The sequence below is a fragment of the Nicotiana tabacum genome, chromosome 9, assembly GCF_000715075.1.
Source record: "Nicotiana tabacum cultivar K326 chromosome 9, ASM71507v2, whole genome shotgun sequence".
NCBI classification, from domain to species: domain Eukaryota; kingdom Viridiplantae; phylum Streptophyta; class Magnoliopsida; order Solanales; family Solanaceae; genus Nicotiana; species Nicotiana tabacum.
In genome coordinates this window covers 99050810-99063908 of record NC_134088.1, presented here as the reverse complement: position 1 = coordinate 99063908, position 13099 = coordinate 99050810, and the positions used below count along the sequence as shown (strand labels likewise).

Here is a 13099-nt window from a genome sequence, read left to right as displayed (position 1 = left end):
TTTCATTGTTCTTTCCTAACTATGGCAACCCTGTTGATAAATGCAAAACCTAGCACAATATATAACCAGGGAGTTAAGATTAAACTTGTCCAAGTATAAGAATAAGCTAAGTCAATACATTACAATCCACCTAATAATATTGTTAGAGCTAAGAAGAAAGCCATAAGATGATAATACACAAGGCAAGATTTGTACAGCTTAACCTACTGAGTATTGTCATTACAAGTCAATCTAAGTGCATCAACTATACAATCAACAGCCGGCGTGAGTCTTGCAATTTCTTGATCCTCAAATGAAAAAGCTCCTGGCTGCACTTGTTCTTTCCTATAAGAGTTAAAATGGCCTGTACAGAGGATTTAATCGAATTGAGAAGCTCTTATTAGAACTAGAACAAGCATCATCTTGCTGATGGAACATTCATCTTTGAGAAAACTAAGCCACGGCATCCACATAAACACCAGCAAATACCATTCAGAACCCGGTAGTATTAGCTGCAGAAGGTACTTCAGTTGTATTGGTTGGTGGAGTTTCGGATCGTGGCGTACTGACATTAGCGATTGAGAAATCCTCTTGTATTACATCCAACTCGTTCCAATCAATAGCAGCTATTTCTGAGTTATGGATATTCAAAGAAATAAATTTAATAATATCAAGATAAGCAGAAAACAGAAATCAGTAGGATACATTCTGTCCTCCACATGTCAGTGATGCTAACATCAGCGTCTGACAAAAGCCAGTAATCTGCTTCATTCTGTAAGATGGAAACAGTTAGAAACTGAAAATCATAGTGATATAAATCCTGAATTTTATCATAATAAACAAGATTGTCTCTGAAACATCTCTTCTTCGGGGAAGGCAAATAGCAAATGTTTTACGGGTCATGTTTTCCTACTTCTGCTTGACATTCAATAACACTGCAGTTATGTAATGCTCATAAACGAGAGGATGCAAAATTTGAACTTTACAATAATGTGATGCTCGTAAAGAATAACTTACATCAACATCTGGAACAATCTTCATGATTCCAGTCATTAAGTCTTCTGAAGTACCTACGTCTGAGCCCACTCCTTGATTTTCTTTTTCATCCATCCCAATATCAACTTCTCTGTTCTCCTCAGTAGCCAATGTCATAGTTGCATTCTCATTCAAACCAGACGTTGAAGGCACGCTTGGAGTTGCCTCAATTGCATTTATCTCTTCAAACTTCTCCTCAAATTGACTAAATCAACAGAATGCAAGTTTTTATAAACTTAGAAATAGTTATCCATAGACAATGTGGAAAGCTTATAAACATCCCTCCCCTTCTCTCCGGACCGGATTCATATTTGAGCAGTCTATAGTGCTAAGAAGCAGCAAAAGTACCTGACAAGGTAAACATCTATGGGGCCCATGGTGCTCCGTAATGCTATTCTGTATCTTCTTTGTGGATAATCAACAGCCTATTAGAGGCAAGAAAGACATGCTAAGATATGCGGAAGCGCTAAGCAGTTATATAATGGTAGACCTGCTAGGAAATAGGAAAATTTTGCTGTATCTAAAGAGAAAGCAATTACGTCATCAGGATCTGGGACTTCTAAAGTGGTGCCATGTGGAGCTTTGATTGCTATCAATGTTTTATTCTGATCAAAGCAATCAATTTACAGCAGAGCATCAGTCTACTAATGAATGCTGGATTCAGAAAGAAAAGGAATGGAAAAGCGGAAGAAGAGTTAAAATACACCTGGAAACAAGGTAAGCTCTTGATATCATCTTCAGTGACAAAAAGCCATCTTGTTTTATAGAAAATTTACAGATGTCAGAAGTTAAGAATGAAGAGGAAAAAGGTAAGCAGAAAAATCTATGAAAAAGCGCATGACAGAACTTTGTGCATATGTTACTCAAAGATGCTACCTTTGATTATCTTCATCTTCACTCAGGTCCCTCAACCGTTCCTGCGTTTCTCTGAAAGAAGGCAACAAGACCACAATATCAGCTCAGAAATGAAGCACAGCAATGTTGGAGTTTTGTATTACAGGCAAAGAAGCTACCGTATCTGGTCATCTAATCTACGCTCTTCAATCGTCAAATTTTCCACATCTCCCTGCAAGGGAAGTACTGTTAGTTTACAACATGTATATAGTGTAGTATTGTCCCACATTGGTAGAAGAGTAGTATGTCCTTGTATAGTATAGCTATAAATAAGGACTTCTTTATTGTATTGTTCATCTAATATCAATAACATATTTTCTCCCGTGCCTTCTCACATGGTATCAGAGCAATTGTGAGAAACTTATCGCTGTGCATAAATTCCAGCGATTCCGGGAAAGAGAAATCGCTGTGCATAAATTCCAGCGATTCCGGGAAAGAGAAATCAGTACTTTTTAAGGTTGTTTTCTATCTGCTTCATTTCTGTCAGTGTTGTACAAAATCCAACACTACCACAACATGAAAAACTCCGGCAGCAGCCTCCTCACGCGCCTCCACGCGCCACCAGAAGCTCACGCGCCGGCGCGTACGACCACTTCCGGCCATTTTTTGAAAATCTTCCTTCAGAACAGTTGGGTCGCCTGGTAATTCCGATCCTACCCCTACTGTTTTCATTTCATTCCGACAACTTTGAGTTTTTTCCGGTAGCTACAGTACTATTCCGACAGCTACAGTAGATTCCGGCAGCTACAGTATTTCAGTATTCTGTTTCTGTGTTTCCGTACACTGTTTCAGTGGATTACAGTTGATTCTTTCTCCTATTTGGTAATAATTTGCAACAATGTCTTTGGGATTTGATGCTTTTGGGTCTAGAAACATGAGTTCTGGAAGCTCTAGTGCTATTATTACCTCGGAACCTTTAATGGGAGGTTCAAACTACTTAGCTTGGGCTTCATCTGTCGAGTTATGGTGTAGAGGTCAAGGTGTTCAAGATCATCTAATCAAACAGTCTAGAGATGGAGATGAAAAGGCAATAGCACTTTGGGCAAAAATCGATGCTCAGTTATGTAGCATCTTGTGGCGATCTATTGATTCCAAGTTGATGCCCTTGTTTCGTCCATTCCAGACATGTTATTTGGTTTGGGCAAAGGCACGCACCTTATACACTAATGACATATCTCGCTTCTATGATGTGATATCACGGATGACAAACTTAAAGAAGCAGGAATTGGATATGTCTACTTACTTGGGTCAAGTACAGGCAGTCATGGAGGAATTTGAGAAGTTGATGCCAGTTTCTGCTAGTGTGAAAAAACAACAAGAGTAGCGACAAAAGATGTTTCTAGTTCTTACCCTCGCTGGACTTCCTAATGATCTTGATTCAGTACGCGACCAGATTTTGGCTAGTCCGTCTGTCCCGACAGTTGATGAATTATTCTCTCGATTACTCCGCCTTGCTGCAGCACCAAGTCCACCAGTGATCTCATCACAGATACTTGATTCCTCTGTTCTTGCATCCCAGACAATGGATGTTCGGGCATCTCAAACTACGGAGCATAGACGAGGAGGAGGTCGTTTTGGAAGATCTAGACCCAAGTGTTCCTATTGTCACAAACTTGGACACACTCGTGAAATGTGCTATTCCTTACATGGTCGTCCACCCAAAAATGCTTACATTGCTCAGACCGAGACTCCAGGTAACCAAGGATTTTCTTTATCTAAAGAAGAATATAATGAACTTCTTCAATATCGAGCAAGTAAGCAGACATCTCCTCAAGTAGCCTCAGTTGCTCAGACTGATACTTCTGTAACTGGTAATTCTTTTGCTTGTGTTTCCCAGTCTAGCACTCTTGGCCCATGGGTCATGGACTCCGGCGCTTCTGATCACATCTCTGGTAATATATCACTTTTGTCAAATATTGTATATTCACAGTCTCTTCCCACTGTTACTTTAGCCAATGGATGTCAAACTAAGGCAAAAGGAGTTGGACAAGCTAATCCCTTGTCTTCTATCACCCTAGATTCCGTTCTTTATGTCCCTGGCTGTCCTTTTAGTCTTGCATCTGTTAGTCGTTTGACTCGTGCCCTCCATTGTGGTATATATTTTATTGACGATTCTTTTATTATGCAGGACCGCAGTACGGGACAGACAATTGGTACAGGACGTGAATCAGAAGGCCTTTACTACCTTAACTCACTCAATCCTTCCACAACATGTCTAGTTACAGATACTCCAGATCTAATCCACACACGTTTAGGGCATCCGAGTTTATCCAAACTTCAGAAGATGGTGCCTAGTTTATCTAGTTTGTCTACATTAGATTGTGAGTCGTGTCAACTTGGGAAACATACCCGAGCCTCCTTTTCGCGTAGTGTTGAGACTCATGCAGAGTCTGTCTTCTCCTTAGTTCATTCTGATATATGGGGTCCTAGTAGAGTCAGTTCATCCTTGGGATTTCGTTATTTTGTCAGTTTCATTGATGATTATTCAAGATGTACTTGGCTTTTCTTAATGAAAGATCGTTCTGAGTTATTTTCTATATTCCAGAGTTTCTGTGTTGAAATCAAAAACCAATTTGGTGTTTCTATTCGCATTTTTCGCAGTGATAATGTCTTAGAATATTTATCTTCTCAATTTCAACAGTTTATGATTTCTCAAGGAATTATTCATCAGACATCTTGTCCTTATACCCCTCAGCAAAATGGGGTTGCTGAGAGAGAATAGGTACCTTATTGAGACTGCTCGCACACTTCTAATTGAATCTCGTGTTCCGTTGTATTTTTGGGGCGAGGCAGTTCTCACAGCTTGTTATTTGATTAATCGGATGCCTTCATCTCCCATCAAGAATCAGATTCCGCATTCAGTATTGTTTCCCCAATCACCCTTATACTCTCTTCCACCTCATGTTTTTGAGAGCACGTGTTTTGTTCATAACTTAGCCCCTGGGAAAGATAAGTTAGCTCCTCGTGCTCCCAAGTGTGTCTTCCTTGGTTATTCTCGTGTTCAGAAGGGATATCGTTGTTATTTTCCATATCTTCGTAGGTACCTTATGTCAGCTGACGTCACATTTTTTGAGTCTAAACCTTTCTTTACCTCCGCTGACCACCATGATATATCTGAGGTCTTACCTATACCAACCTTTGAGGAGTTTACTATAGTTCCTCCTCCACCTTCGACCACAGAGGTTTCATCCATACTAACCGTTGAGGAGTCTAGTGTTGTTCCCCCTAGTTCCCCAGCCACAGGAACACCACTCTTGACTTATCATAGTCGTTTGCGTCTTCCATCAGGCCCAACTGGTTCTCGTCCTGCACGTGACCCTGACCCTGCTGCGGACCCTGCTCCTAGTACACCGATTGCACTTCGGAAAGGTATACGGACCACACTTAACCCTAATCCTCATTATGTCGGTTTGAGTTATCATCGCTTGTCATCTCCCCATTATGCTTTTATATCTTCATTGTCCTCGGTTTCCATCCCTAAGTCTACAGGTGAAGCGTTGTCTCATCCAGGATGGCGACAAGCTATGAGTGACGAGATGTCTGCTTTACATACAAGTGGTACTTGGGAGCTTGTTCCTCTTCCCTCAGGTAAATCTACTGTTGGTTGTCGTTGGGTTTATGCAGTCAAAGTTGGTCCCGATGGACAGATTGATCGACTTAAGGCCCGTCTTGTTGCCAAAGGATATACTCAGATATTTGGGCTCGATTACAGTGATACCTTCTCTCCCGTGGCTAAAGTGGCTTCAGTCCGCATTTTTCTATCCATGGCTGCGGTTCGTCTTTGGCCCCTCTATCAGCTAGACATTAAAAATGTCTTTCTTCACGGTGATCTTGAGGATGAGGTTATATGGAGCAACCACCTGGTTTTGTTGCTCAGGGGGAGTCTCGTGGCCTTGTATGTCGCTTGCGTCGGTCACTTTATGGTCTAAAGCAGTCTCCTCGAGCCTGGTTTAGTAAGTTCAGCACGGTTATCCAGGAGTTTGGCATGATTCGTAGTGAAGCTGATCACTCTGTGTTTTATCGGCACTCTGCTTCAAGTCTCTGTATTTATCTGGTAGTCTATGTTGATGATATTGTTATTACTGACAATGATCAGGATGGTATTACCAATCTGAAGCAGCATCTCTTCCAGCACTTCCAAACTAAGGATCTAGGCAGATTGAAGTACTTTCTAGGTATTGAGGTTGCCCAGTCTAGCTCAGGTATTGTTATTTCTCAAAGAAAATATGCTTTAGACTTTCTTGAGGAGACGGGGATGATAGGTTGCAAACCTGTTGACACTCCGATGGATCCGAATTCTAAACTTATGCCAGGACGATGGAGCCGCTTAGCGATCCTGCAAGCTATAGGCGGATGGTTGGAAAATTAAATTATCTCACAGTGACTAGACCCGACATTTCTTATCATGTGAATGTTGTAAATCAGTTTATGAATTCTCCATGTGATAGTCATTGGGATGCAGTTGTCCGCATTATTCGATATATAAAATCGGCTCCAGGCAAAGGGTTACTCTTTGAGGATCGAGGTCATGAGCAGATCATTGGATACTCAGATGCTGATTGGGCAGGATCACCTTCTGATAGACGTTCTACATCTGGATATTGTGTTTTAGTAGGAGGAAATTTGGTGTCCTGGAAGAGCAAGAAACAGAATATAGTTGCTCGGTCTAGTGCAGAAGCAGAATATCGAGCAATGGCTATGGCAACATGTGAGCTAGTCTGGACCAAACAATTGCTCAAGGAGTTGAAATTTGGTGAAATCAGTCGGATGGAACTTGTGTGCGATAATCAAGTTGCCCTTCATATTGCATCAAATCCGGTGTTCCATGAGAGAACTAAACACATTGAGATTGATTGTCACTTCGTCAGAGAAAAGATACTTTCAGGAGAGATTGCTACAAAGTTTGTGAGGTCGAATGATCAACTTGCAGATATTTTCACCAAGTCTCTCATTGGTCCTCGTATTGGTTATATATGTAACAAGCTAGTTACATATGATTTGTATGCACTTGCTTGAGGGGGAGTGTTAGTTTACAGCATGTATATAGTGTAGTATTGTTCCACATTGGTAGAAGAGTAGTATGTCCTTGTATAGTATAGCTATAAAGAAGGACCTCTTATATTGTATTGTTCATCTAATATCAATAACATATTTTCTCCCGTTCCTTCTCACAAGTACAAACTACCAATAAGTGTTGACTATGACACAAGAAGCACCCATATTTTTATCATTCCAATTTCGTAGATAATCAATATTTAAACTGATACTAGACGGTGAATGTAAGTTAAATAACGTGAGCATTCTTTAGGAAGCAGATACAAGTTAAAATTAAGAGCACTAGAATGCTTAAAACAGTCGCTTTGTGAAAACTATTTCCACTATATTTTGAAGAGACTCGGGGATATGCTTGTGAGTATGATCCCCTTTGCTCGGGCTACTTCACTTTAGTCCGTCAAATGTGTCTCAAAAGATAATAAAAAAAACACATCAGCCATCGGGGTAACCGTCCTCACCTGTAAACTTGCAATACTCTCATCAGCTTCTCCTGGTTTTGAGACGTCTAGACCCCTACATAATAATGCAAATGATATTTTAACATTGTTTCCTCGAAAGATCTTGAGTCACAAAACATCAATGATGAACAACTAAGCAATTTATTTGAATTGGATGTGTATCTCTCCCCATACTTCCACTGAATCCTGTTTTTGAGTTTCTTTTCTATCAGACCAATGCCTTCCAGGACATTTGTGATATCATATATACGCCTTTTCTGAACCTGTTAGAAGAAATAAAACAAAGCTGGTAAAAAAACCTCATGTCACCGGCATAATAGCATCAGCGTGAAGATACCTCTAATGTATCAGCAGCTTTATTCAGATCAAGCATACCGTCTTCTGGATGTTTGATTAGATTGATGAACTTCTTTGTTAGAAGACCTGAATAAGAATTAAGAGATATTGTCATAAGTACAGTTTTACTACATAATTCTTCTGTATAATAGGCAATCGCGGTGAACTATCCTATAAATCACAACAGTCTACGCACTTTAGAACAACAATCCAGACATTAGAGAAATAACAGATTGAAAGACAAAGTAATAATTATGCCATTGAGGTTTTAATTTACCCAGGGAGCTATCATATCGACAAGGACCAACTGGGGTAACATTGCCTGAAGGGGATCCTGCAAATTCAATAACCAAAAGTTAGAACTAGTGATTTTCTGCTTTTATAGATAAGGTTGGTCTCAGCAAAGTGAACAAGAAAGATAAGGATTGTGAGAGAGAAGGGAAAAGCGGGGGAAAACAGCAATTATTATAAGGTACTGGCTTACGGAAGCGAGTAAGATTACCATACTGAATGCTCCTTTGAAAGTAAATAAAGTACATAAACATTTCAAAGAAAAACTTTTACATCGAAAACCCTCACCAGCATTGGATGCAACAGCTTGAGAAGCAGATCTGGCTTTCGAAGTCTTAGGAATTTTCTGTGTGTTTCCAGCTTTTCCAGACATTGGTGTCTGCACAGGACTGTTTACATTAGCATATTCAGAAACTGGGTTCTGGTCACCAACCCCTTGTCCATAATTTGCTGCCGCACTCTTCCGCTTCAGTGGCTGAATAAGACAATGAGTCCCCAAGTTCTATCAGCAATTTATTTAAAGGATTTAAAACAAATCGTGTCTGAATATGAAACTGATATATAAATATAAACTTGTCAATTGCAATCATTTCCATTGAATCAGCATAGGCTAGCTCTGATTTTCCAATTTAAATTAACAAGGATTTTGCATAAAAAATGGAAGATACTAAGTGCATATTATTAACAGTTCAAATAATATGTGAAAACTTGTCACACCGCACTAGTTATTAGGTGAGTCCTACTTAGATCCTTTAATTTTTATATTGGCTTGAGGAGAAAAAAAATAAACCATAGTTAAAGACTGACTGATGTTCTGAAGCATTATCCGGATTGTAGTGACACGTAAATGACAAAAAGAAGCTTCAGAGAGAATAAAAAGGAGAAGAACTGACTCAGCTATTATTCTCATGTTAACTTAGAAAACTACGCTTAAGCCAGAGGAACTCTCTTTCCTAAAACTTTAGTCCTTACAAAACCGTGCCTGTGAACCATCTTGAAAGGCACACTCAATTTATTAGCCGAAATGCGGAGGAAAAGGGGAAAGGGATGACAATTCCTAGTTAATATATACAAACACATTATGCAATCTTGGACCTTGAAATTTCACCAGCAACTACTCAAATGTGACTTAGATCTCGACCACCAAAACAAAATAATCTTGTTTCCTCCACCTTCGTCTAACTTATCTATTTGTTCCTACATCATTATTGTTTTGAACTAGATGAATCCTATGATATGCTTTTTTTCTTTTACACTTTCATACTTTAAACAGAATGGTGCCGCAACTAAGATGATAAGAGGGCCAAATGAATATCTGGTGCGTAGTGTCTGCAAGCACAAGAAAAGTATAACCTTTGCCATGGATTATTCATCAAACTCTATGGAATTACAACATCCATAAAATCAAAAGACAAACTAAATGAGGAAACACAAAGATGAGAACATCACTGCTGAAATAGCAAAACCTCTAATCGAGCCAAGAAAGATTACAGCTTTCAAAGTTTAAAAAAGCAAAAATAAATAAATTCATCAAGCACCTTCAAGCCAATTTAAGCAACACAACCCACACTTTGTTTTTCCAATTGGAAAACTCAAATTGAGCTCAATAAAGCTAGTTTGACCACTCGATATCGAAAATTATCACGTCAGTCTAACACTCGATATCCAAAATTCAACAGCAGATTTTACATAACCAGATCCTTTTGATCTATTTACACCACAAAAATATACACAGTATAGCTTTAGGGGTCGTTTGGTATGATGGATAAGCAAAAATAATACTGGGATAAAAATTCAGTACTATGGTTACTAATCCAGGATTAAAAATAGTACCGGGATAACTTATAGCTGCCAGAAGGTGGAATAGTAATCCCAGGATAAAGCAGTAAAATTAACAATCCCAGGATTAATACAACATACCAAATAGTCAATCCCAGCATAACTAATCACATGATAACTTGTCTTCAAACCAAACGACCCCTCAAAAAAATGGAGAGCTCACAAGAGGCTTGACTATAAAGCAAGATTTCCAGTCAAACCCACCTCAATACTTCACTTAAAGTCTTAAACAACACAAAACCTCAACTTTCCAGCCAAAAATCTTAACGATTGATCAATAAAGCTACTTTAAACATTTAATACCCAAAATTCAACAGCAAATTTTACACCAAAGGTGTTCATTTCTCCCATATAAACACCTATCATATTACATCATTAAGGCGCTAAAGACTTCACTTAAACAACACAGAACCTCAAATTTCCAGCCAAAATCTTAATGAGCAATCAATAAAGCTATTCTTAACCATTTAATACCCAAAATTCAACAGCAAATTTTACACCAAGACTAATCATTTTATCCCATATAACCACCTATTATATTACATCGCTAAGGCACTAAAGACTTCACTTAAACAACACAGAACCTCAAATTTCCAGCCAAAAAACTTAACTAGAGCAATCAATAAAGCTATCTTTAACCATTAAATACACAAAATTCAATAGCAGAATTTGCACAAAACTGTTCATTCATCACATTTAAACCTCTATATAACATCAGTAAGGCACAAAAGAATCAGAAAGAAAGCTCACAGGAGTCTTGACAACAATTCCTGCAGGAGGTTCTTGAGATGAACAATGAACCGGGTCTGTGGAAAACCGGTGGTAATCACCAAAAGCCGGTTTAATGGATGAGAACTGAAGCTGACGCTTCAAAGATGGTTGCTGTTGCTGTTGTTGGGGTTGCATGATTTGCTAAATTCTTGATTTTTAAACAACCCCAGCTGAGAAAAAAATCCGAAAAATTCAATCTTTCAAAAAATTTAGTAACAAAAGTAGAGGAAAATTTGATGGAATTGAAAACCCTTTTTGGTTTTTGAGTTTAAAAGTCCTAAAAATTCAATCTTTTTTCATTTTTTAGTGGAAATAGTGGAGGGAAAATTGATGGAATTGAAAACCCTATTTTGGTTGTTGAGGTTTTGGGTTGTGGTTGGGGGTAGGGAGTGGGAAAAAATGGAATTGGAGGAGAGGGAAGGAAAGGAATAGGAGAAGAAAATGAGATCTGATATTGGGAGAGGGAATTTAAAAAGCGGGAAGAGAGAGAAAGGGGAGAAAACGAGGGAAAGAAAAAATGAAGGGGAGAGGAAGAAGAAGAAGAAGAAAGGAAGAAACAAAAGAGAGGAGGGAATTTGGTTCGGCTATATATGTGGATTGTGGAGGGAAGGCGCAGCTATTTGTAAAATATACTAGTACTCTTAACTATCATTGATTTTGTTTAATGATTTGTGGGTTTGCTTATGGAATTATGATAGTTTAATGATTTGTGGGTTTGCTTTTGTTTTCATGAGAGGGATCAAGGGAAATAAAAACATATGTAATGATTCTAACATAATTCCATTTTTAGAAATGTTTAATTTTTTTTATTTCTACAATAAGTTATTCTGCAGAAGCTAGTGTCATACCCTTACAAGCTTCCCAAAAAACTTGTAAGCTTCTAACTATTGTTTCAAAAAATATGTTTAAGTAGTTGTTTAGATCAATATTTTCTTAAATATGATAACAAATGTTGTTGCAATCTTGCATGAATAGTTTATATTTTTCAGTATACAAATTAATATTTTTTTACTTAGATAAGACTTGAGACAACTTGTTAGATTTTGTTTTTTATACATCTTAAACATAAAACTGACAATTATTATAGTAAGCAATTTCATTTTTATCTTTTGAACTTGTAGTTCTAATTTTTTAGTTATTTTGAAGTTGGAAAAGAAAGTAAAAAACTTATACCATGGTTGAAAAAAGAAAAAATGAATGGAATGATGATAAGGTAAAAGGAGGAGGAAATTAAATGGGGTGATTGGCGCCTAACACACAGAAGAGGACCGTTAACGTGGAGATTTTTGGCGCGTAGTGAATTCCCACGTCTTTAGATAAAGGAAAAAATATATATAATTTAGCAAAAAAAATTTTTTACCGAAACATAGAAGTATTAGTAAATTAACATAACTCAAAAAGTATATCAAATATACGTTAAAAATACATTAAAAATACTAAGATGCACATACTTTTACATCACTAATATCCAAAATACTTTTCATATACCAATTATATACTTGTAATACTAGTAATATAATGTGAACAAATTGAAATACTTAATAGATACATGAAAATACCATTTACATTAATGGAATATTTTATTTGTATTTTATTAATATACATATAACAAAAATTACCAATTTAAAATCACTTTTTTAAAAACATTACAATATTCTACGTATGCAACAAGAATCGAGATTCTCGGCCGATGACTAGTTTGTTTATTTCGTCCTGCTCCTTTGGGGGTTTCGGTTTTTGTGGATTTGTTCCACAAAATTGGTCCCTTAATCTGTGGGACAGTTTAATTCTTAAACTTGTTTCTATTACAAGTAAAGTTTTGGAATAAACAAAAAAAATATTAGTAATGTCATATGTGAATAATTTTAAATAAAGGGACTACAGTGTAAAAAATAGATAAAACCCAGATTTGTCTCCACCATAACCACTTCTTTTGTCTCCATACAAAACTGGCGCCAACCAAACAAACAATCGAGTCAACGACCAAAACCCAGATTCATCTCTTACTGGGCTTTGTAGATGGGTGGGTCTTATCAGATCAGCCCAATTTAATTGGAGGGAGAATAGGCTTTTTTTTATATAGAATCACCCACAAGTATGTGTACAAGAATATACTCAGTAATTTAAAGTCCTCAGAAAGATTATTAGCACGTTCGAGGACGAACATTTATTTAAGAGGTGGAGAATGTAACGACCCGACTTGTCGTTTTAAAAATTTACGCCCCGTTCAGTGACTTAAGGTTTTGAGCAGCCTCGCAATATGTATTATGACCCGTGTGTGTGGTCGAGTTTGATTTACGGATGATTCAGAGTGATTTGGGACACTTAGTCCCTAAGACGGAAGTTTAAGTCTTAGGATTTTGACTGTAATCGGAACTGTGTGAAGACGACTCCGGAATGGAGTTTCGTCGGTTCCGTTAGCTCCGTTGGGTGATTTTGGA

At 37.8% G+C, this 13099-nt stretch overlaps 2 protein-coding genes across 2 annotated transcripts; one reads left to right on the top strand and one right to left on the bottom strand.

The window, feature by feature from the left end:
- Positions 1 to 58: 58 nt before the first annotated feature.
- Positions 59 to 11248, bottom strand: LOC107821245 (transcription factor E2FB-like). Its single transcript, XM_075221927.1, has 14 exons — positions 10638 to 11248; positions 8337 to 8523; positions 8035 to 8091; positions 7759 to 7844; positions 7596 to 7684; positions 7422 to 7476; positions 2028 to 2080; positions 1891 to 1941; positions 1721 to 1769; positions 1554 to 1619; positions 1363 to 1439; positions 997 to 1219; positions 685 to 751; positions 59 to 605 (listed from the first exon to the last, which is right to left on the bottom strand). Exons 1-14 carry the CDS (start codon positions 10791 to 10793, stop codon positions 472 to 474), a joined length of 1350 nt encoding a protein of 449 aa, XP_075078028.1. The 5' UTR covers positions 10794 to 11248; the 3' UTR covers positions 59 to 471.
- On the top strand, positions 6078 to 7062 carry LOC142164264 (secreted RxLR effector protein 161-like). The gene has a single exon (XM_075221929.1). It carries the CDS (start codon positions 6226 to 6228, stop codon positions 6922 to 6924), a length of 699 nt encoding a protein of 232 aa, XP_075078030.1. The 5' UTR covers positions 6078 to 6225; the 3' UTR covers positions 6925 to 7062.
- Positions 11249 to 13099: the final 1851 nt, after the last annotated feature.

Coding starts and splice junctions, on each gene's coding strand:
- LOC142164264 (XM_075221929.1), top strand. CDS start 6,226: ATGGAGCCGCTTAGCGATCCTGCAAGCTATAGGCGGATGGTTGGAAAA.
- LOC107821245 (XM_075221927.1), bottom strand. CDS start 10,793: ATGCAACCCCAACAACAGCAACAGCAACCATCTTTGAAGCGTCAGCTT. Junction 1,942..2,027: donor AGATTAGATGACCAGATACG/GTAGCTTCTTTG, acceptor GCCTTCTTTCAG/AGAAACGCAGGAACGGTTGA. Junction 1,770..1,890: donor GAAGATGAAGATAATCAAAG/GTAGCATCTTTG, acceptor CTATAAAACAAG/ATGGCTTTTTGTCACTGAAG.